Below are 20,799 nucleotides of genomic sequence, written 5' to 3' on the forward strand. Positions count from 1 at the left end.
TGCGCGACGCCGTCGCTCCGAGCTCGCGTCACAAGTGCGGCGGGCAGCGCAGCCGGTGGGGCGGCGGTGAGTTGACGTGCTCGCCGGTTGGGGATGGCAGTGGCGGGGGCCGCGGGCCGGAGGAGCGAGGGGGGGCCGGAGGCAGCCTCCGATCTGGTTTGCTCCGGGGTACTCCAGGCCGCGGGGCCCGAAGGTGGCTTCTGTGACTGTTTGCGTCCTGGCTGCCTCTCGGCGTGCGGGGCCCGAGAGGAGGGCTGTAGGTGGCCTCGTCTTGCATCCTGAGACTGTTCTGTGCAGCCTCGAGGTTAGGGCTGGTTTCTCGGGAGACGTCTCTGTGACCGTAAACGGAAGTTTTCCAGGCCTTGGGCCACGCTGTCCTCTTGGGGAGCGGATAGGTGCGACCACAGGCTGGGTCCCTGGGTTCTCGTCCCTTCGCGTGCCACCTAGCTTCGTGGGTTACGAACCTGCCTGTACAAGCTGCACAAACTGGCAGGCAGACTGTACAAACTGCACGTGCAGTGTGCTTTGGAAACAGCAACGAATTCCGCCTGGGAAATGGGGGGGAAGTTCCCTAAACAGAGGAGGTGGCAAAAGAGGTTCTGGGGGCCTCTCCGCTCTCAAATGACCTGTTAGGAGAGCATGAAGGAGGAGGTGATGTAGCTTGTGTCCCCCGTTTGCCCTCAGAACAATCTTCCGAGGCTTCCTTAAACTCTGCAAGGTTACCAGGAAGGCGCAGGTGGGACCACGAATACCTACTCACTGGGGTGCGAGGGTTCAGCGGGCCAGTCCCCGGGTGGAACCTGAAGCAGGGCCTGACTCATGGCCAGCCCTCAAATGTCACTCCTCCACAGAAGCTCCCCTTTGTCCTGGGGCGGGGGGGGGGGGCTCCTTGGAAGTTGGCGTCCTGCAGGTGTTCCTAATCCTTCTTGTTCCCCTGTTGCCAAGCATGAGATCCGGGTGGGAAGGGAGGAGGGCAGGCCTGGGCTTCATGGGGCAGCAGCCCTCGCTTGAGCTCCGTACCGTCATTCCTACCCTGGGCAGGACCCCGTTCTTGGGCCACAGATGAGTGAAACACTACCAACCTGATTGAGATCTTCATAGACAAGGGTTATTTAGAAGTTGTTTGTTTTTCCTCTTATCCTTGGAAAACCTTCACGGTGGCCTTTTGGGATTTGCACATTTAAAGCGAGTAACCTGAATGCCTTCGTTGTGTGGTTTCTGCTGTCCCTGGGTAGAATTGAGGGGGGCACGAAAGTGGATAAGAAAAGCCACATTTTTATGTTCTCTAATCTCTAACTGAAATTTAGCCTTTCCTCCAGTTATGAATGTAGGCAGCAAACCACAGTATTGACAGGGTGACTTTGTCACCAATAGAAATCACAGATGTTTCCATATCTTACGATATGTTCGTCACATATCCCCTGGATATGTTCGTCACAACTTCAGAATTGTAGTAGTTATTAGACTTGATGCTAAGTCATGCTCTGTGTTAATAGTCACGTATGGTATGCTATCAGCAATTTAATATTTGTATTTTGATAACATTTTATTTAGGTTGATCCATGCTTGTTATTCCAGATTCTGTACCTGCAAATTTGCCTGCACACTGAAATTATTTGTGGCCCCAAAGTCAGTACTTGCAGTGCTTTCGTGGTCTGTCACAGACAAGTGCACGGTGGCAAAAAGTTTGGGTCGCCTGACACATTCTCAGCTACAGCTGACTGAGGCGACACTGCCTTCTTGTCTCAGCCCTCCTGTGTTAACAAGGGTTCTTGTTTCCAGGCTGTTTAGTGTCATGGCTTTTGCATTTTTATGCTTTTTGCCGGTGACATCACTGTTTAAAATGGCCCCCGAGCACTATGCTAAAGTGGCATGTTAGTGTTCTCAGCGCAAGAAGGCCGCGAGGTGCCTTATGGAGAAAACGCGTGTGTTGGATACGTTTCAGTTGGGCTTGAGTGATGCTGCCGTCGGCAGTGAGTTCAAAACTAAGGAATTAGCAATACGTATCACGTAAGCGGCCTTTAACCAGAATCACACATAGCACGAGTTATGTGTTGGTCGGTTGACAAAAATGTTACAGGCGGCTTGCAGGGCCCTTGCCCATTTCTCCTGGGAGCAGTGGGGTCAGTCTTCGCTAATTGGGTGTTCCTGGTGACTTCATATAACATGACAGCCTTGAATACCAAGAATTGACAGTGCTCGGTTTCCTTTCTAGTCCCGTGTATTTAAAAAGTCCTGAGAAGGGGTTTATAGGTTTTGCAGGGCTGCTGGAGGGGTCTGTGGCACACACACGTAATAACAAGGACAACTATAGCCTGAGAAATTCAATTTGTTCTTAAAGTAAGTTTGTGTTAGCTGAGCCAAGTCCTTGAAGACTCTGCTGCCTTTTGGGAGACGCGTGTCTGCAGCTGCTGACCTCATTCATGTGCTCATGACCCCTTCAGAGGCTGTAACAGCTTTGTTCCCACATATTTGCTTGTTGAGTTTTGAATAAATAATATTGAAAAATAAAAGGGCCTGTGGTTTTGTCTCCCTGAAGAGCAACAAGGGAGGGAGGCTGGTCCCTGTCTGTAGTCAGACTTGGGGAGAGGAACACCTGGCATGGGGTGGGTGTTACTGGGGTCCCCGGGCTCCAGGGGAGCTCACACCACCCGGCAGGGCTGGTGAAGGGGCCCCTGGGGCCAATCCATAGAAAAGGTCAGGGCAGCGCTGTGGCAGAGGGTTGCCTTTTTTTCTTGATAAGGGCAACCTCGTGTATCCCCCTCTGTCCTGATGACACCCCCTTACTGAAGCCCTGATGTTTCCACAGAACTGTCTGGCCGTTAGCCCTTCATCCTTGGTCGAGGAGATGACCAACCAGGTAAGGCCTATGGTGGGGAGTAGAATCAGCTGGTCTCTGGCAGGTTGGGGCCCAGAATGTTGTCTGGGTGTGTGGTCAGGAAACTAGCCTCTGATTCCTGCTCTGCTCCTGAAGCGCGTGACCCAAAATGCACTAAGCCTGTACCTTAGTTCACGGACATGTTGAAAGAATTTGTACTCAGCGGGTGCCCGGCTGGCTCAGTGCGTACAGCATGTGACTCTTGATCTCACGGTTGTGAGTTCAAGCTCCACGTTGGGCATAGAGTTTACTTAATAAAAAAATGAAAATTAAAAGAATTGGTACTTAAAAACCAGAAAGAAGAAAGTATGGGAAAGGGACAGCAGTAACAGGTTAAGCGGGCTGTGTGGTTTTATACAACTGCAGAAGTTAGGCTGGAAACTGGACCCAGAGCCTCCTGGTGACCAGAGCAGGGAGTGCACGGAATTTATCAGTGTCCTAAGGGTGGGGGGAGGAGAGACCCCAGCTTCTGTAAGAGCTGATTTTTTCTGGTGTAGTCGACTGTGCAAGTCTTACGTGAGCGGGAATCAGGGAGCCTGCAGGATGGTCAGGGTGGGGGCAGGGGACGTAGCTCACACGGGGAACCACATCTACCGGGGGGATGGCTGGTGACTTGGGCGCCGGGGCGTTTTAGGGGAGGGAACGGGATACATCTGAAGTCTGACCGTTGGTCTAACGTGGCGTCTGTTCTTTTTCAGTACAGTATTCTCTTCAAACAGGAGCAAGGTAAGGGGCCTGCCTGTTCAGGCACACTCACCTGTGACAACTGTGTCGTCCCCGAGTCTCTGGGCTGACCAGACGTGCAGTCCCCAGACGTGCTCTCTGCGGAAGAACTGGCAGAAGCAGCTGAAAACAAATACACTTAAAAACAGACTGCAGCAAAAGCCCCCAGACAACTAACTGAAAAGAAAAGACAAAGCAGGGGTCACATGATAGACTGAGGGAAACTTTCCCACCTGAGGAAGGTGCAGCTCTGAGCTTCCCAGCTCCCAGGGTGAAAGAGGAAACATTTGAGCCTCAGAACTTACCTTGGGAGTCTTTACTCTGGTTCTTCCATTTCAGACAAGCGCGGGGACTTGCGCAGAGGCTTTGACCCTAATGAAAGTGGGGGGGGCTGGGGGGGGGGTGGAGGCCAGAGTCCAGTCCGGGAGTGCAGCTTGCCAGGGATATTGGGCTTTGCGCACCTGTTAAGCACACCTGGACGGGTCAGGTGGCGCCTGGAGGAGTTTGTGGGAATGCCTAATAAAAGCTCTTCCGCTCTAAGTAGGGACGTTTAGGGAGTCTGAAGTTTAAGCCCAAAGCATCCTTCCAAGTTAGCTCGGATGAATAACCAGCTAATGAGGCATGCCAGTCGGCTACCTGGTGTGCAGCTCCTGCCGTCCGGGCAGCAGGCTGGCTTCGGGTGGGCAAGTCATTGGAGCCACGGGGCTGTACGTGAGTCACAGCTGTTCGGGGCCCTTACCTTCATGTCTTGGGAAGGTGTTCCTTGACCACTGCTCCCGGGACAAATAAAGGCTCGGTCTGCAGACTTGACAGGCAGGCCCCCCGGATATGCAGCTGGCGGACTTCAGATTCAAGCTGCACTTGAGTTGTTAGTTACTAGATTGGGTTGGAGTCCCAGTTTCACTCCTTCTTGGCTTTTGACTTTGGGTGACTTCCTTGGCTTCTCTCAGCCTCCGATTCCTTGTCTGTAAAATGAGCAGCTACTTGATAGGGCTGTTGTGATTGAGGTAATACTTATAAAAAGATTAATGTGGTAACTGACTCGTTAAGCACAATAGACAATTGATGGCAAGAGGCAACTCAAGTATGGAGGTGTTTATTTCCAGACCTGTACTGTTTGCAGTTGAACTGCCTACTGGTTTCTAAAGATCTCTAAGAGATAAGGCTTAATCAAGTGTAGGTCTTTGGTTGGGGGTGAAGGTTTCCCACCGGTTTCGCTAGTTTTAACCAAGTGATAGCCGCTCCGGGCTGATGCACATGGGCCGCGCCGGATCATTCCAGTGCTCCCTCCCGCCCGGTGAACCTGTGATTAGGGGTAAGCGGCTTCTTCAGAACCTCGGCTGCTCATGTGTGCCTTTGCGGTTCTGATGGGAGCTGGTGGGAGGGCACTTTGCCTGTAGGGGCAGGTGGATGGACCTCAGAATCGTTGGAGCGGTATTTCCGCTTCAGTTCAGAACAGTTTAGAAGTTGCATGAAGACTTTGAAACGAACTGCTTTCCATTGTAGCCCATGATGATGCCATTTGGTCAGTCGCCTGGGGGACAAACAAGAAAGAAAACTCTGAGACAGTGGTCACGGGATCCCTGGATGACCTGGTGAAGGTCTGGAAATGGTGAGCGCTCTTTCCCCTGACAGCCTTGGAAAGTGAGGTTTAGGGTTTTGCTTCTGGACTCCCCCAAGTTGCAATCAGGAAAGTATTAACTGTTTTCTGAGCTACAAAGCGGTAGCAGTTGGTGGTATAAAAAGGCAGCTGATTTTTTCCTCACTTGTTTTCCTCTTCAGCGTTAAGGCCCTATAGTTTAAAAAAAAAAAAAAAAAAGTCCCACAGTTAAAACTTGGCCACATTTGGTGTCCCGTGGCTCTTCAGGTCCCCTCTGATTCTGCATTTCACAGACCGCTGGTAGTGCACAGTCACGGGGGCCAGAATTTGCAATGCCAGGTACAGCGTGTTGTGTGTGAAGAAACCCATTTCTCTGTCCCCCGCTGAAGGTGTGATGAGAGGCTGGACCTACAGTGGAGTCTGGAGGGCCATCAACTGGGTGTGGTGTCCGTGGACATCAGCCACACGCTGCCCATTGCTGCATCCAGTTCTCTTGATGCTCACATTCGTCTCTGGGACTTGGAAAACGGCAAACAGATAAAGTCCATAGATGCAGGACCTGGTAAGAGTTGTGCTTTTAGGGAAGATAATAGACATTCACACTTCCTTCTCAAAACCTCTGGGGATAGGTATGTTTTACAGTTCAGGATTTTTTAATTTGTCTTTTTTTTCTTAAGTGTATTTATTTTGAGAGAGGGGGTGTGGGAGGAGCAGAGAGAGAGAGAGAGAGAGAGGATCACAAGCAGGGTCTGAGCTGTCAGCATAGACCCTGACGCAGGGCTTGAACTTACCGTGAGATCATGACCTGAGCCGAAATCGAGAATTAACCGACTGAGCCACCCAGGTTCAGAATTTTTTGGCTTGGAGAGGATAATGCGGGTGTGTGGGCTGTGGGTGATGTGATACCTTTTGTGGAGTTGGAGGGAGCATTAATATCTTAGCAACGAAACATGAGTGTGTGTGTCTGTGCAGGTGAGATTTCACTGCCAACTAAAGTTTGGTATTAACCCTGTTTCAAAAACAGTTTTTAGAAGCTTTAGATTCGGGGGTGTGGACCTATATCCAGATGGTCCAGGGGTTCTGTTGGCCGTGCAGGAGTCTCTTGTGCACAGTAGTGTGTCCTCTTTGGTCTGTATCGTGGCAGTCTCTCCTACGATCTGTATTTGAGGGACGGGAAACTTCTGGAATAACATTCATTTTATCTAAAGCATCATAGGACAGCTTGGTCTTGCCCATCAGCCTTGATTAATGATTTCGGTGGGCCGGGTCATGTGGCACAAGCAGCGCGACATCTCAGGATCCCTTGTCCCCTCAACTTTACTTATAAATGTCTGCATGGCATTCGTGACCAGGGGCTGTTCGCCAGAATGGCTGATGGCCGCTAGAGAGCACAGAGAGCCACCTGCCTTGATCCCAGAGAAGCCGCTTAGCTGTTTCCCCGGGCACACCTCCCTTGGTTGGAGCCCCGGGGCGGTTTGCCCCCCTACTGGCTGTGCTCAGTAACCACGACCGGCTGTCTTTATATTGGAAAGAATAGTAGTCCCAGGGTTTGTAAGGAGGCTAGGTTGTCTGGAAACTGCGTGTATTTTCCCTCAGAAGCAAGGCTCCCCGGTCTGTGAGGCTCACCCCTGGAGCTTTTTAAAGGATACGCGTGCCCAGACCCTATTTTGTTTCCACTGAAGCACACTTATCAGGGTGTGTGGGCTGGATATGCATTTGGAAAAGGCTACGTATGGGGGACACTGTGATCGCCCCAGGTGGTTGTCTTGCCCCTGTCCTTATCTGCCGACGTCACTCACGGAGGACTTGGGGTCCCAGACCGGCCCCCAAATCTACGAAGACCGTTACAGAGCCAGGGAGAGGAGAAGGAGGCAGATCTCTTGCTGCCTTTTCACCTTGGGCACCCAGGCCTTCCCCAGACCTAGGACGCTGAGGTCACTGCATGGCTGTCGTGGTCACGGGCACGCTGCAGTTGAAGAAACGAGTGCTGGATTGGTTCCAGGGAAGAGGGTGGGTCTGCACGCAGCCGGCCTTGCCTGACCAGCAGTGCCGTGGACAGCCGGGCGCCTCGTCCGTGTGTGAGGCACGTGCCCGTTGGGAGGTTACTGTTAGGAAAGAAACGGTGCAGAGACTCGTCAAAGGGCTGGATTTCTCTTGGGTCAGGAATCTGCACAGAACCGGACCCGGCCACCAAATGGCAGTTCCTTGGGTGACAGAGGAGCAGCTGAGTCGTCCGGACAATGAATACGGGGACGTGGGCCCCGAAGCTGCACCTGTCTGGGAAATATGCCTGGGGGATGTGGACCGACCACCACGGAAAAAGAAAGAAAGAAAATCACTGATCCTGAGGAAGGAAGTGAGGCTGAAGACGCAGACGCTGCCCCCGGCACACTGGCGCTTGGGAAGACCAGTGGGAGCAGCTAGGGCCTCACCTCCCTCCCGCCCCCACGGCAGGGGGCTGCCCTCCCATTGGGGAGGTGGGGCTTACGAGAGTAAATGTCTGTTATGCAGACATAAATCTTAGGGTGCAGGAATAAGGAATAAGAATTCCTTCAGTTCTGAGCATAAGGATATTTCGTAGTAACAATTCCATATTGTAAGCCAGTTAATAGGGACTTGTAAAAATAATTCAGAAATGTTATTCTATTAAACTGCAAGGAATACAAATCAGATTCTCTAAAAACTGTTATTCCAGTAAACAGCTAACTATAATAGGAACCAGAAAGCATAATCTTACTAGAGTAAATGCTAGTCATTTACAGATTAAAAAGTAGCTGTTGATTACAAAAGCTTTTTCAGATCTTGATTGAGCATTCTTTTTTTAAAAAAATTTTTTTAATGTTTATTTTTGAGTGAGAGAGAGAGAGTGTGTGAGTGGGTGGGTGGGGCAGAGAGGGAGGGAGACACAGAATCTGAAGCAGGTTCCAGGCTCTGAGCTGCCAGCACACAGCCTGACATGGGGCCGAAGCCACAGACCGTGAGACCATGACCTGAGCCAAAGTCGGACTCTTAACTGACTGAGCCACCCAGGTGCCCTGAAGTTAATTTCCTTTTTAAAACGTGTCATAAGAAAAGTGATAGAGCTAAATTATTGATCACTCCTTTGAATATGTTAAAATTTGCAAGGGATTTTTGTTTTAAAACCCCTTGGAAGACACTGTTGACCCATCTGTGCTGGGACCCCTGTCTGCCAGGAGTCCAGCTCAGCGGCCTCTCCTCCGTCCCATGGGCTGGGAAGGGCCTGCCCTCTCGAGCCCAGCCCAGGCGTGAGGAGAGCGACTCGGGAGGGAGTCTGTCTGTGCTTTTAACAAGCTGTGTCCTGTCGGGGGAGGGTGGCCAGACTTAGGGCACGTTCCTGTACAAGAGTGCACGTGGGCCAGGGGACAGACAGGAGCCGGGCAACTAGATGACTCCCTGGCCTCCAGGCCCGGACCCCGAGGCCCCTGGAGCTCTGTGGGATTGCCTCGGAAGAGGTTCCCAGAGAGCCCAGAAAGGAAATGCTGAAATGCCACCAATGGTGTGTCCCCAGAGAGAGATGTGAAGCAAGTTGTTCACCCCGACTGCGCGTGAGTCTGCAGACCCTTGTGTCTGGCGGGAGGAGCACCGTGACGCGTCACATTTGAACGGAGCTCTTGAAATTAACTCCGTTGTCTGGTGTGACTGAAAAAACAGGCGATCTTTAAGAAACACAGTGTAGGGGCGCCTGGGTGGCGCAGTCGGTTAAGCGTCCGACTTCAGCCAGGTCACGATCTCGCGGTCCGGGAGTTCGAGCCCCGCGTCAGGCTCTGGGCTGATGGCTCAGAGCCTGGAGCCTGCTTCCGATTCTGTGTCTCCCTCTCTCTCTGCCCCTCCCCCGTTCATGCTCTGTTTCTCTCTGTCGCAAAAATAAATAAACGTTGAAAAAAAATAAATAAAAAAAAAAACCACAGTGTATCTTTCCAGTCCTTATTCCTTGTTAATTTTGGCAAACACTTTGTCCTATCATGGCACAACAGAAGAGTGTTTACGGCAGGACGTGTTCCTTTATTCACAGCTTTCTTGAGGCAGGCTTTCACTGCTGTGATTGCAGCATCAGGTTAACCCACGGTGAGCGTGCGGTTCACCGAGTTTTTGTAAATCTCTGGGGCCGGTCAGCCAGCTCTGCAGTTCAGTTTTCAAACACTCGCGCGCCTCAGAACGTCCCCTCAGGTCCACGTGCAGTCCGTGTGCGCCTCAGCCTCAGGCAGCCTCAGACCCACTGTGTCTGCAGTTTTGCCTTTGGAGAATTTCCATGTAGGTGGGGGGGGGGGGGTGTTGTCTTCTACACCGTCTTTCTGCGGCGTAAGGTTTTCAGGGCTCATTCGTGTTGTAGGGTGTGCCGGCAGCTCCTTTTTGTTTCTGGACAGTGTTCCCTTACCACGTTGCAGAATATTTTGTTCTCCCACCCAGGACTTGATGGACATTTGGATTCTCTCCAGGTTTTTACCGTGATGGGCGGTGCTGTGAACACCACTGCCCAAGTCTGTGTGGACACGTGTTTTCATTTCTCTCGGGTGGATATCCAGGAGTGGAACTGCCAGATGTTGTGGTACTTGTTTGCATTTAAGAAATTGTCAAACTGGGGGCACCTCAGTGGCTCAGTAGGTTAAGCGGCCGACTTCAGCTCAGATTGTAATCTCACGGCTCGTGAGTTCGAGCCCCAGGTCGGGCTCTGTGCTGACAGCTCAGAGCCTGGAGCCTGCTTCAAATTCTGTGTCTCCGTCTCTCTCTGCCCCTTCCCTGCTTGTGCTCTGTCGCTCTCAAAAATAAATAAACATTTTTAAAAAATAAAAATAATTGTCAGACTGTTAAGAGAACAATCCCATTTACAACTGCACTAAAAACGATAAGATACCTGTGAGTAAACCCACCCAAAAAGGTAAAAGGCCTGTACTTTGAAAACTATAAAACACTGATGAAAGAAATTGAAGAGGAAGCAAAGAAATGGAGAAACATTCCATGCTCCTTGACTGAGAGAACAAACATTGTTAAGATGTCTATGCTACCCAAAGCAGTCTACACATTTAATGCACTCTCTATCAAAATACCACCAGCATTCTTCACAGAGCTAGAACAATCCTAAAATGTGTGTGGTACCACCGAAGACCCCAAATAGCCAAAGTAATCTTGAAAAAGCAAAGCAAAGCTGGAGGCATCACGATTCCAGATTTCAAGCTATACTACAAAGCTGTAATCACCAAGACAGTATGATTCTGGCACAAAAATAGGCACATAGATCAGTAGAACACAATAGAAAACCCAGAAATGGACACAACTGTATGGTCAACTAATCTTCAACAAAGCAGGAGAGAATGTCCAATGGGAAGCAATCTCTTCCACAAATGGTGTTGGGAAAATTGGGCCACTCTCTTACGCCATACACAAGAATAAATTGAAAATGGATTAAAGACCTAAATGTGAGGCCTGAAACCATAGTAATCCTAGAGGAGAATACAGGCAGTAACCTCTTTGCCATTGGCTGCAGCAGCTTCCTTCTAGATACGTCTCCTGAGGCAAGGGGAACAAAAGCAAAAATAGACTACTGGGACTTTCTCAAGATAAAGCTTCTGCACAGTGAAGGAAACAATCAACAAAACTAAAAGGCAGCCACCGGAATGGGAGAACAAATTTGCAAATGACGTATCAGATAAAGGGTTAGTATCCAAAATATATAAAGAACTTATACAACCCAACACTCCCCAAAAATAATCCAGTTTAAAAATGAGCAGAAGACATGGGGGCGCCTGGGTGGCTCAGTCGGTTGAGCATCCGACTTCAGCTCAGGTCATGATCTCACGGCTTGTGAGTTCGAGCCCCGTGTCGGGCTCTGTACTGACAGCTCAGAACCTGAAGCCTGTCTTCAGATTCTGTGTCTTTCTCTCTGTCTCTGCCCCTCCCTCGCTCACACTGTGTCTCTCTCTGTCTCTCAGAAATAAATAAAGATTTTTTAAAAATTTAAAAATAAAAATGAGCAGAAGACATGAACACTTTTCCAAAGAAGACATCCAGATGCCAACAGACACATGAAAGATCCTCAGTGTCACTCGTCATCAGGCAAACGCAAATCAGAACCACAATGGATACTACCGCACACCTGTCAGAACGGCTAAAATCAACAACATAAGTAACAAGTGTTGGCGAGGATACGGAGAAAGGGGAACCTCTTGCATTGTTGGTGGGGTTGCTGGTGCAGCCACTGTGGAGAAGAGTGTGGCGGTTCCTCAGAAAGTTAAAAATAGAACTATCCTGTGATCCAGCAGTTGCACTACTAAGTGTTTACCTGAAGGATACAAAGCACTGATTCAAAGGCATAGATGTGCCCATATGTTTACAGCAGCATTATGTACAATAGCCAAGATCTGGAAGCAGCCCCAGTGTCCACTGACTGATGAATAGATACAGATTATGTGATACATATACAGTGGAATATTAGTCATAAGAATGAGATCTTGCCATTTGCAATGACATGGATGGATCTAGGAAGAGTATTATGTTCAGTGAAATGAGTCACAGGAGGATAAATACCATGTGATCTCACTTGTATGTGGAATTTAAGAAACAAATGAGCAGATGGGGTGGGAGGGGAACAGACAAGCCAAGAAACAGACTCTTAACTATAGAGAACACACTGCTGGTCACCAGAGGGGAGGGAGGTGGAGGGTGGGTTAAATAGGTGATGGGATGAAGGGGTGCACTTATGATGAGCCCCCAGTGATTAAAATTAAAAACAAAAACTCGAAATGTTTTTCAGAGTGGTCACACCAGTGTATGAGGATTTGGGTTTCTCAATATCCTTGTTAACACTTGTCCGTCCTGTTTTTATTAAAATTTAAGTAGATCTGTACTAAGTTGGTAAAGAATTAACACCTTTACACATAGGTTTTTGAATCAGGACATGATTTCTCATCTTTTAAAAATGTATCTTTTGGTAAAACTTTAAAAGTTTTTAAAATTGGGGCACCTGGGTGGCTCAGTCGCTTGAGCATCCAACTTCAGCTCAGGTCATGATCTCACGGTCCATGAGTTCGAGCCCCACGTCGGGCTCTGTGCTGACAGCTCAGAGCCTGGAGCCCGTTTCAGATTCTGTGTGTCCCCCTCTCTCTGCCCCTGCCCTGCTCATGCTCTGTCTCTCTCTGTCTCAGAAATAACATTTAAAAAAAAAAAGTTAAAATTAAGGTCACATCTTTTCTCATTGTGTGTTTTTTTTTCTTTCTTTCTTTCTGTTCAGTGGATGCCTGGACTTTGGCCTTTTCCCCTGATTCCCAGTATCTGGCCACAGGAACTCATGTGGGAAAAGTGAACATTTTTGGTGTGGAAAGTGGGAAAAAGGAATATTCTTTGGACACCAGAGGAAAATTCATTCTTAGTATTGCATATGTAAGGAAACCTTGCTCTCTTCTCTGTCTCCCACTGTTTGCAGTCTGTGCCCCCGGCCTGTGGCCGTGCCGGGGGCAGGCAGCTGTCTGGCGGGCGTGGGGTGTCGCGAGCAGGGGATTTGCTGACGTTTGCTGGGCATGGCCTAACAACACGGAGTCTCAGGTGCTCTCTGCGTGTTCTCCACAGAGTCCTGATGGAAAGTACCTGGCCAGTGGCGCCATAGACGGAATCATCAATATTTTTGATATTGCAACTGGAAAACTCCTGCACACGCTGGAAGGTATGGCTCATTTTCTTTTGTGCAAACTGGGTTATCCGACCACAGAGGAAGAATTGTTCTTTTATTAAAATGCTACTAAATGACAAATGAGCTTTATACTATCTCAGTTGGAAGTCTGAGACGCCTCCAAGTCTTAGTGCGTGGTCGGAGTTGTACCCCTGTTGAGTGCTTGTTTTGGTGAACAGGCTTACTCCATTTTTGTGTTAGTAGATCTCAGCTGTATGAGAATTTCGTCTCTGTCTTGTTTGGTTCTACAGAAAGTCGTGATTAAAAACCAGTTCTGTCAAGAATCTGACGGTGGATGAAAGCGCCCTGCCTGCCCTCTGCTCTGCTGGCCTCAGGGTGTGGGTGCGAGCCCTGTCAAGCATGGTGGATGGGACAGAGGCTTCTAGCCTGTGCTGTTTTACATGTTTGTTTATTTTGAGAGAGAGAGAATCCAAAACAGGTTCCATGCTGTCGGCACAGAGCCCGACACGGGGCTCAAACCCACCAGCTGTGAAATCGTGACCTGAGCTGAAACCAGGAGTTGGACGCTGAACGCGCCTCCGCCCTGTGCTCTTTTGTACTAGTTTGAATTCAGAATTCTTTCCTGTGCCTCCTCACCCGCACACTACTTACCTGCCAGAAGAAATTTAAAGTCAGAGAGCCCCACAAGAGGCAGGACGGCTGAGAAAAGGCAAGAAGGACCCCATCCTGGCAGGCACACGCATACGTTACCTCCTCAGTTTATTGTTTACTCTACAACACGGGATTTGGTAGGGAAACCGCATCCTGTTTGTTCATACAGATCAGAAGCAATGGTGTTTCCTTAATTGCCCATATTTGTAGTAGAGGAGTTTTTCGCAAGCCGTGTGTGCTGAGGTCCAGCTGGTGAGGAAGGGAACTGAGGAGAGGTGGCTCCAGGAGGATGGGGCCTGGATTGCATGGATGTTTCCAGAACATTAGGAGGAGGGGTGCATCCAGTCATTCCCCTCCCTCTCTGACGAAAAGCTCCTGGGCCGTGCGGCTCAAATACTTGTGGTCGTTAAAAGGGACGCTGTCAGTGGGGAGCCCGTGGGGGGAGACTAACGGGGCCTTTGTGAATTTCAGGCCATGCTATGCCCATCCGCTCCTTGACCTTCTCCCCGGATTCTCAGCTGCTCGTCACTGCCTCAGATGACGGCTACATCAAGATCTATGATGTGTAAGTTGCCACGGAGACTCGGGCTTCTCGCCCAGTACCAGTGTCCGTCTTGTCTCCCACTGCTTGGAGGAGTCCTGTCGAGTATGCAGCCCTTCTCCCGGGTCCCTCGGGGGCTTGTGTGCAGAGCCTCAGGCCTTCCTCCCCCATCACACCCCCGTCCTCGAACTGGGAATGTCCGGGAGGGAGATGTGCACCATCTGCCTGCCAGGGTGGGGTCCTTCTTGCCTTTTCTCCACTGTCCTGCCTCTTGTGGGGCTCTCTGACTTTAAATTTCTTCTGGCATGTGAGTAGTGTGCGGGTGAGGAGGCATAAGAGAGAGTGATCGCTGTCTTCAGGTCGTGGCCGTCTGTCACCGTCAGCTTGTGCAAGGCCCCTTTCTCCTGGGCTTTTCCCCATCCTGTTCCCCCCACAAGTCTCCCCTGAGAGGTGTTTGTGTGCTTGACACTTTGACTCAGTACTGAGACCTGTGTGCCTCTGGTTCACGGCTTCCGAATGTGGTGTCCTGATCCCCTGGGGGCACACGTCACACTTCTCCGTGCCCCAGCGATGAATGGGTGCTAAGATTGCTGCCATCTGTCTGTTCCACAATCCTGACCGTCTGTGTGCGAGCCCACACCTGGGCCTGTGAGGGTTTTTCGGGAGCTGCTGGGCAGTAGGAGTACTTCTAGCAGCTTTTGGAAGACAAAAAATTGTCAGCAAGGCTGATCTTGGGGCTGTGGCTTCTGACGAGCTGACTGGGGGTGTTAGGACGCGGGGCGTGCCTCTGTCCAGTGCGCTGGCTTGTTAGACTCGGGGGGCACCTCTATCCAGTATGCTGGCTTGTTAGATTCGGGGGGTGCCTCTCTCCAGTGTGCTGGCTTGTTAGGACTCGGGGCTGGCGCTTTCAGTGTGGCGTCTGCTTGGGATTCTCTCTCTCTCTTTCTCTCTGCTCCTCCTCCTCTGCTTGCCCATGGGCTTTTCTGTCAAAAATAAACTTTACAAGAGAATGGCGTATGCAGGCCACGTCTGTTGTGGAGTGGATGTGGACACCTCCCTTGGATATGGTGGAAACGGTGCGGTCGGGGTCAGAGCCTGCTGCTGTCCGAGGTGGCCTGCCTGCCCCTGCCGGCCCTCAGGTCCTGGCTCCGGAGTCATCTTGCTGAGCTGCTAGAATGTGGTTCCTTTATTTTGAGCTTTTAAGCTCTCAGCTTAAATAGTACTCTTTGCTGTTGGGGGAAATTCACACATTTTGTGCTAATGCCACCATACAGACTTGTTCCCTCTCCATTTTGATTGAAACTTCCCCATTTCAGACAACACGCCAACTTGGCTGGGACACTGAGTGGCCACGCGTCGTGGGTGCTGAATGTCGCCTTTTGTCCTGACGACACTCACTTTGTTTCCAGGTACTTTCGATTCTTGGCACTTCCTTAAATGCTGGGAAGATGTAGATGGCCTTTTAGGAATCACCTTAAAATTTGAAGATGATCTGACCCTTTTTTGTAGACGGGTTTCCTCACTGGTTTGGGGTTTTGTTTGAAGCTGTGAAGGCAGTCGTCCTTGGCGGGATCGAAGGTGGACTGTTTTCAGTCTAGGCTTCCGCACGTAGTTACTCTAGGAGTGGATGCCTGTATTCCGATAGTAACTTAAAATACGTAGGTCTGTTTGCAGAATGTTGTGCTTTGAGAGCCCAGTGTTATTCCAGCCCGGGACGGCCAGGACAGGTGACGGTTTAATAACAGTGCTCAGAGGCTACAGAAGCCTCTTCCTGCAGGAGCGAGCCTCCGTTTGGAGGCTGTGACGGGCCCCCTCAACCCGGAAACAGGCACAGGTGTCTGAGACTCCCGCTGAGGGCACTTGCACGAGGGCGGGGCAGACGAGAACTTCAGGGAAATAAATGGCTGCTCCGTGCGTGGGGGAAGCCACGGAGATGCCGGCCCCGGGACCCCCCCCCCCCCCCCGGGGCCCAGGCTGGCCACTGAGTACAGGTAGGCAGAGTGTAGGTGACAGGAGGGTGGGATTTCCGGTCACATTCCTTCCGACTTTAAAACTGGGATGAAAACCGTTCTGATACTAATGTTCCCTTTTTTAAAACAGTTCATCTGACAAAAGTGTGAAAGTTTGGGATGTTGGAACGAGGACTTGCGTTCACACCTTCTTTGATCACCAGGATCAGGTATGGCCCGGTTCCTTCGTGTCCGCTGGCGTTGTCTGAGCGCTGCACCCGCCCTCCCCCTTCCCCGACCCGCTGCCGGGGCCTCGGGGCTCCCTGCTCAGGGTCCGGCCAGCCAGCATCCTGTGTCCTGTCTGGGCTGCGGGTGCTGCGGAAGTGCTGGCAGCCTAGCGAGCCGAGAGGCGTGAGAACGTGGCAGCAGCCACACTGCCGTTCGGGGGCCCGCTGGGAGCGCTGTTCCGGGTGCGGCCTGCCGTGCAGCTCGGGAAGGGCCTTCCCCACAAGTCGGCACTTGTCGTTTTTGGAGCTGCCCACAGAAGTGATGTGATCTTTTTCTTTTCTTGTTCTTTCCTTCTTCTTTTTTTTTTTTTTTTAACATACTCGAAGCCACGATTTCTCATGGGTTGTTTGGCTTTATCGATATAACTTTTGCATCAGTGTTTAAATGAGGAAAAGGGGGCTCTGTTTTCCTGGGGGCCTTGTTGTCTCTGCCAGTGTGGAGGTGAGTGGAGGCTCCGGTGGAAGGCAGAGGCCCACTCAGTAGGTCTGGCGTGGGGCCTGGGGCTCTGCATTCTACCCGGCTCCCCATGAGGCCAGTGCTGCCGGCCCCAGCCATTTAGACTAGCAAGTCTTGGGAAACTGGTTAGTGTAAAAAATAAAATGCCCCAGGCAGTAAAAAAGTTGACTTTCAATACGTAGTTGTTTTTATGATGATGCTTTCTTTTTTTAAATTTTATATTTGTTTAAATAATCTGTATATAGGCCCAACATTGAGGCTTGAACTCACAACCCCAAGATCAAGAGTTACAGGCTCCACCAGCTGAGCCAGCCGGGCGCCCCGTGTCCCCTTTGGAATGCAGCTTAAAGTTAGCATAATTGTTCATGCTTTTTTCCGTTTGATCTTAAATCAGTGCTAACAGAGTTGAGGGAATTTAGTCTTGATACTTCACTTCTGGATTTAAACATTCTGCTGTGGGAGTAACCCCCCCCGGCTGGCCGCGTTTTCCCCGTGCGAGAGGCTGAGTGTGGTGGTCTCGGAGGTGGTGTTTGGGTGGCACTGAGGCCACCGGCCCACCCGGTGGCAACGCTGAGATCACGGCTGGCCCCCCCCCCCCCCCCCCCGCCCCACTTGGGGTCAGAGGGACAGGCTGACCTGAGGGAACTCCGGCCGCGTGTTTTGTCAGGAAGGCAGTGTGACTGTGCACTTGAACGTGCAGCAAGTAAAGTCAGTGCCCCGTGACGTCTAGTTATCCAGCTTGAGGCCTCTAGTCACGGGAGAATCGTTGGCTGGGGTTCGGGGGGGCACGGCGTTAGGTGAGGGGCCCCTGAGGTCATGCCCTGGGGATGGTCCTGGGGCCTTTTTCTTTCAAACGCAAGCCCATGCCCGTCCCGTGGGTTCCGTCTTCACGGCATTAGGTCCTTCCTCGGGTTCTGAATCTTGAAAGGTTTGTAGGTACACAGATTTGTGTTTAGAAATGAGATCTGATGGAGTATGGGAGGTGAGGGAATGATGACAGGAGCAATGCCAGATAATCCCGTTAAAGAAAAGGCCCCATTCTTGCTGGTTCAGAAAACACGGAACACTGTCCTTTTGGTGTTTTTCTAGATTTGGTACGATGAGAATAGAGGAGGATGTTTGTTCATAAAGAATAAAGACATGACAACTTTGTTTTTTCTTTTTATTGGATTTACAGGTCTGGGGAGTAAAATACAATGGAAATGGCTCAAAAATTGTGTCTGTCGGCGACGACCAGGAAATTCACATCTATGATTGCCCAGTGTGAACACCGGTCTCCCAGACTAATGCTGCAAAGAGAATGTATACATTGATCGTGACATTCCTTACCTTCCTAGCTTAACAAAACAGAGCATTTATTGTAGCAGAAACTTAAATTTTGTAGATACAATATAAATCTTTTCATGTTTTATTGGAAATGCTGTTCATACTTTAACAGTGTTCGTGACCCAGACACCGGTGTTCTTGAACATACTTCTTCCGTGCACCCTGCGGCCGGCAGGAGAGCGGGGGAAGTCAGCATCGTGCGAAAGCAGGTAACTGCCCCAGAGATGAAGGGACCCAGGCACTTAATGAACTTGCAGTTTAGAGGCACAGGCTCCCTCCTCCAGGGTGCCGAGTCACACAGAAGCGGTTTGATAAAGCTGATCGGTTTCAGAACGGGGTCCTGAAGGGTTAGGATATTTGGCCGGGTGAGAATGTTCAGAGTCCTACCTTCCTGGGCATCTACTTGGTGTTTTGAAAACGTCCGCTGCTGCACTGTGCACTCTGTTAGCTTTAGAGAGGCTGCCTTGACAGCGTCTATGGGCTCCAGCCCTGCCTCGGTTTCCCCGGAGAACCAGTACTTCGGTTCTCTCAGCAGCCACTTGAACTTGGTTGGCATGGAAATGGCTAGCACTCTGAAGCTTGCTGCTGTTTATTAAGAACCTCGTGTGCCTGTAAGTCCGGTCGTGGCTTTTCCCCAAACCCCCATCACCTCCCTCTCCTGCCTCTCGACCTTGGTCGCCCTCCTGTAACCACAGAGCCCTTGACGTTTCCTCTGCCTGTAGCGCCCCCACCCCCCACACCCACAGGGGGGGCTTTGATGGCTGCCCCCTCCTTTCCACAGCCGTCGCCCATAGCTGACGCTTGCTTGCCCTTCTCACTCCAATTACAAGCTCCAGGACAGTGGAGGCCGACCCATCAGATCTCCATGTGAGGCACTTAACACCCCTCGTTTGAGCTCGAGATTGTTTAAAAAACCGGAAGCATCTCTCATACCAGCTCGGTTTTAATTGTAAAGTGACAAGTGTACAGGTGGAGTACGTTTTAAGCAACACCTTCCAGATCCCACTGACGCGCCAAGGAAGGGGCTGGACGTAGTTGTGCCCCATCAACAGCAGTTCTCAATGGCAGGGGGAGTCACAGCACAGAAACAACACCCTGGAACCGTGGTCCATCTGTGAATGGATTTCCACACAGGCTGACTTGGAAAAGGAGGCTTTAGGTCTGTCCCGACCAGTGGTCAAAGCAGGCCTGGGGTGAGGGGGGCTCGCCCTCTCCTTATTTTGAGCAAGTTACGCCCAATACCCCTGCCGCGCCCCCCCCCTCAGCCAGCAATGCCTGGTCCCCCCAGCCGCTCGCCCTGACTGCCGCAGGCCTCCTGTGCCCTTCGACCCTGCTGGGGGCGGCCCCGGGTCTGCGGCGAACTCCGCTTCTGCCGAACCAAGGAGGGTGGGACATACGAGCGGCCTCGGCTTTAGCCCGCCCAGCGGCTTAGGGGGCAGTTTCTCCTGACCGCCACGGAAGGACCGGGCCAGGAACAGCTAGAGCCTGAGGCAACCCTAAACATGAGCTGCGGTCGGCCTGCTGGGAGTGAAGCGATAGCTGTCGTCCCTCGGAGCAGGCCAGCATTTACAGCGGTGGCCCACGCCGCAGGCACGGCAGAGCCCGTCCGCGCGCTTCTCGCCAAAGCAGCATCACGGGAGCAGGAAGCCCTCCGCCATGCAGCCGACAAGAGCAGGGAGCCGGGTCTGGGAAGAGGCGACCGGGCCGTGGCGCCCAGGCCGGCCCACCAGGCTTCCCCCACCGCTGCTGCCGGAGGATGTGGGGCCCTCGGGAGGGCTTCCTTCTCTTTACAGAAAGCACTTTGGTGGGAGCATAGCAAAGACGGTCAACAAAAAAATCATTAAAACCACAGAGAACAAGGTGTGGGGTCACACGCAAACAGCTATGGTGGTGCTTCATTTGGAACACGGACCCCACAAGGCCAGGAAGCTTCCAGGAGAGACGGCCATATTCGCACCCCATTCCAGCCAACAGGACGGTAGCCACCACGCTGGCCCCACAGCCCACGCGGCGTGAGCCCGGCCCGAGAGCCCAGTCCAGCCCACAGACGTGCCTTTGTTCTTGAGGGCCCTCAAGAATCTAGATCTGGGGATGTCACAGGGGCAGCCCCAGACGAGGCCCCTGGTCCCTGCCCTGCGACCAGAAGCACAAAGTGTGAGGCCAACCGGCATCTCAAAAGTCTCCTGAAGATGGAAATGAACAGATCCCATATGCAGACCAGAGGTAATTCACACTCAGAACATTTAAATATAAATTAAGCTATAACTTAAGTTACAACCAAAAGAACAACAGAACCAAGACGACACTCGGCAGCTGAGGATGCTGGACACACACACGGACACGCCACACACGGGGCCGGGAGGTGATGCCGTTTTGATCGTGCCAACTTTACACCCAGGGCGCCGCTCACGCCGTCTGGCACTGCACCCCGGCCCGCGGCCCGTCGTCGTCGTCCTCGTAGGCCTCCCTGTGCTGGCGCCAGCCCTGCTCGCTGGGGTCGAATTCCTTCAGCTCCACCTGGTCCATGTCGTCCGTGACCCTCACCTTGTGTCGAGGGGGCAGGAGGGCCTCCAGCTGGGGGAGCTTGTCGGGAGGCAGCCAGTGTTTCTCGGGGAAGGTGACCTGTAGAGGGGAGGCCGGAGGGAGCGGCGCTGGTTCCCGCCCAGCTCCCCCCCCCCACCCTGGTTCCCGCCCAGCTCCCCCCCCCCACCCTGGTTCCCGCCCAGCTCCCCCCCCCCCCCCACC

The 20,799-nt window shown here is 51.7% G+C and overlaps 2 protein-coding genes across 5 annotated transcripts in view; one reads left to right on the forward strand and one right to left on the reverse strand.

The window, feature by feature from the left end:
• Positions 1–18,146, forward strand: WDR61 (WD repeat domain 61). Its single transcript, XM_030317191.1, has 11 exons — positions 1–66; positions 2,810–2,860; positions 3,577–3,604; positions 5,108–5,213; positions 5,591–5,763; positions 12,448–12,596; positions 12,783–12,876; positions 13,966–14,059; positions 15,352–15,444; positions 16,136–16,214; positions 17,906–18,146. Exons 2-11 carry the CDS (start codon positions 2,849–2,851, stop codon positions 17,993–17,995), a joined length of 918 nt encoding a protein of 305 aa, XP_030173051.1. The 5' UTR covers positions 1–66; positions 2,810–2,848; the 3' UTR covers positions 17,996–18,146.
• Positions 17,877–20,799, reverse strand: part of DNAJA4 (DnaJ heat shock protein family (Hsp40) member A4) — a 15,745-nt gene continuing 12,822 nt past the window's right edge. For all 4 annotated transcript variants that reach the window (XM_030317190.2, XM_032593541.1, XM_032593543.1 and 1 more), the window contains one exon: positions 17,877–20,676. In XM_030317190.2, the coding sequence (XP_030173050.1) occupies positions 20,461–20,676 (216 nt within the window). In that variant the 3' untranslated portion in view covers positions 17,877–20,460. The remainder of the gene's footprint in view (positions 20,677–20,799) is intronic.

The sequence above is a fragment of the Lynx canadensis genome, chromosome B3 (assembly GCF_007474595.2).
Source record: "Lynx canadensis isolate LIC74 chromosome B3, mLynCan4.pri.v2, whole genome shotgun sequence".
In the NCBI taxonomy this organism is placed as follows: Eukaryota; Metazoa; Chordata; class Mammalia; order Carnivora; family Felidae; genus Lynx; species Lynx canadensis.

Bases quoted from the DNA above. Each gene is read 5' to 3' on its own strand.
- WDR61 (XM_030317191.1), top strand. The intron at 5,214-5,590 runs GTGAGCGCTCTT...CCCCCGCTGAAG, and splicing joins CTGGTGAAGGTCTGGAAATG to GTGTGATGAGAGGCTGGACC. The intron at 12,877-13,965 runs GTATGGCTCATT...TGTGAATTTCAG, and splicing joins ACTCCTGCACACGCTGGAAG to GCCATGCTATGCCCATCCGC.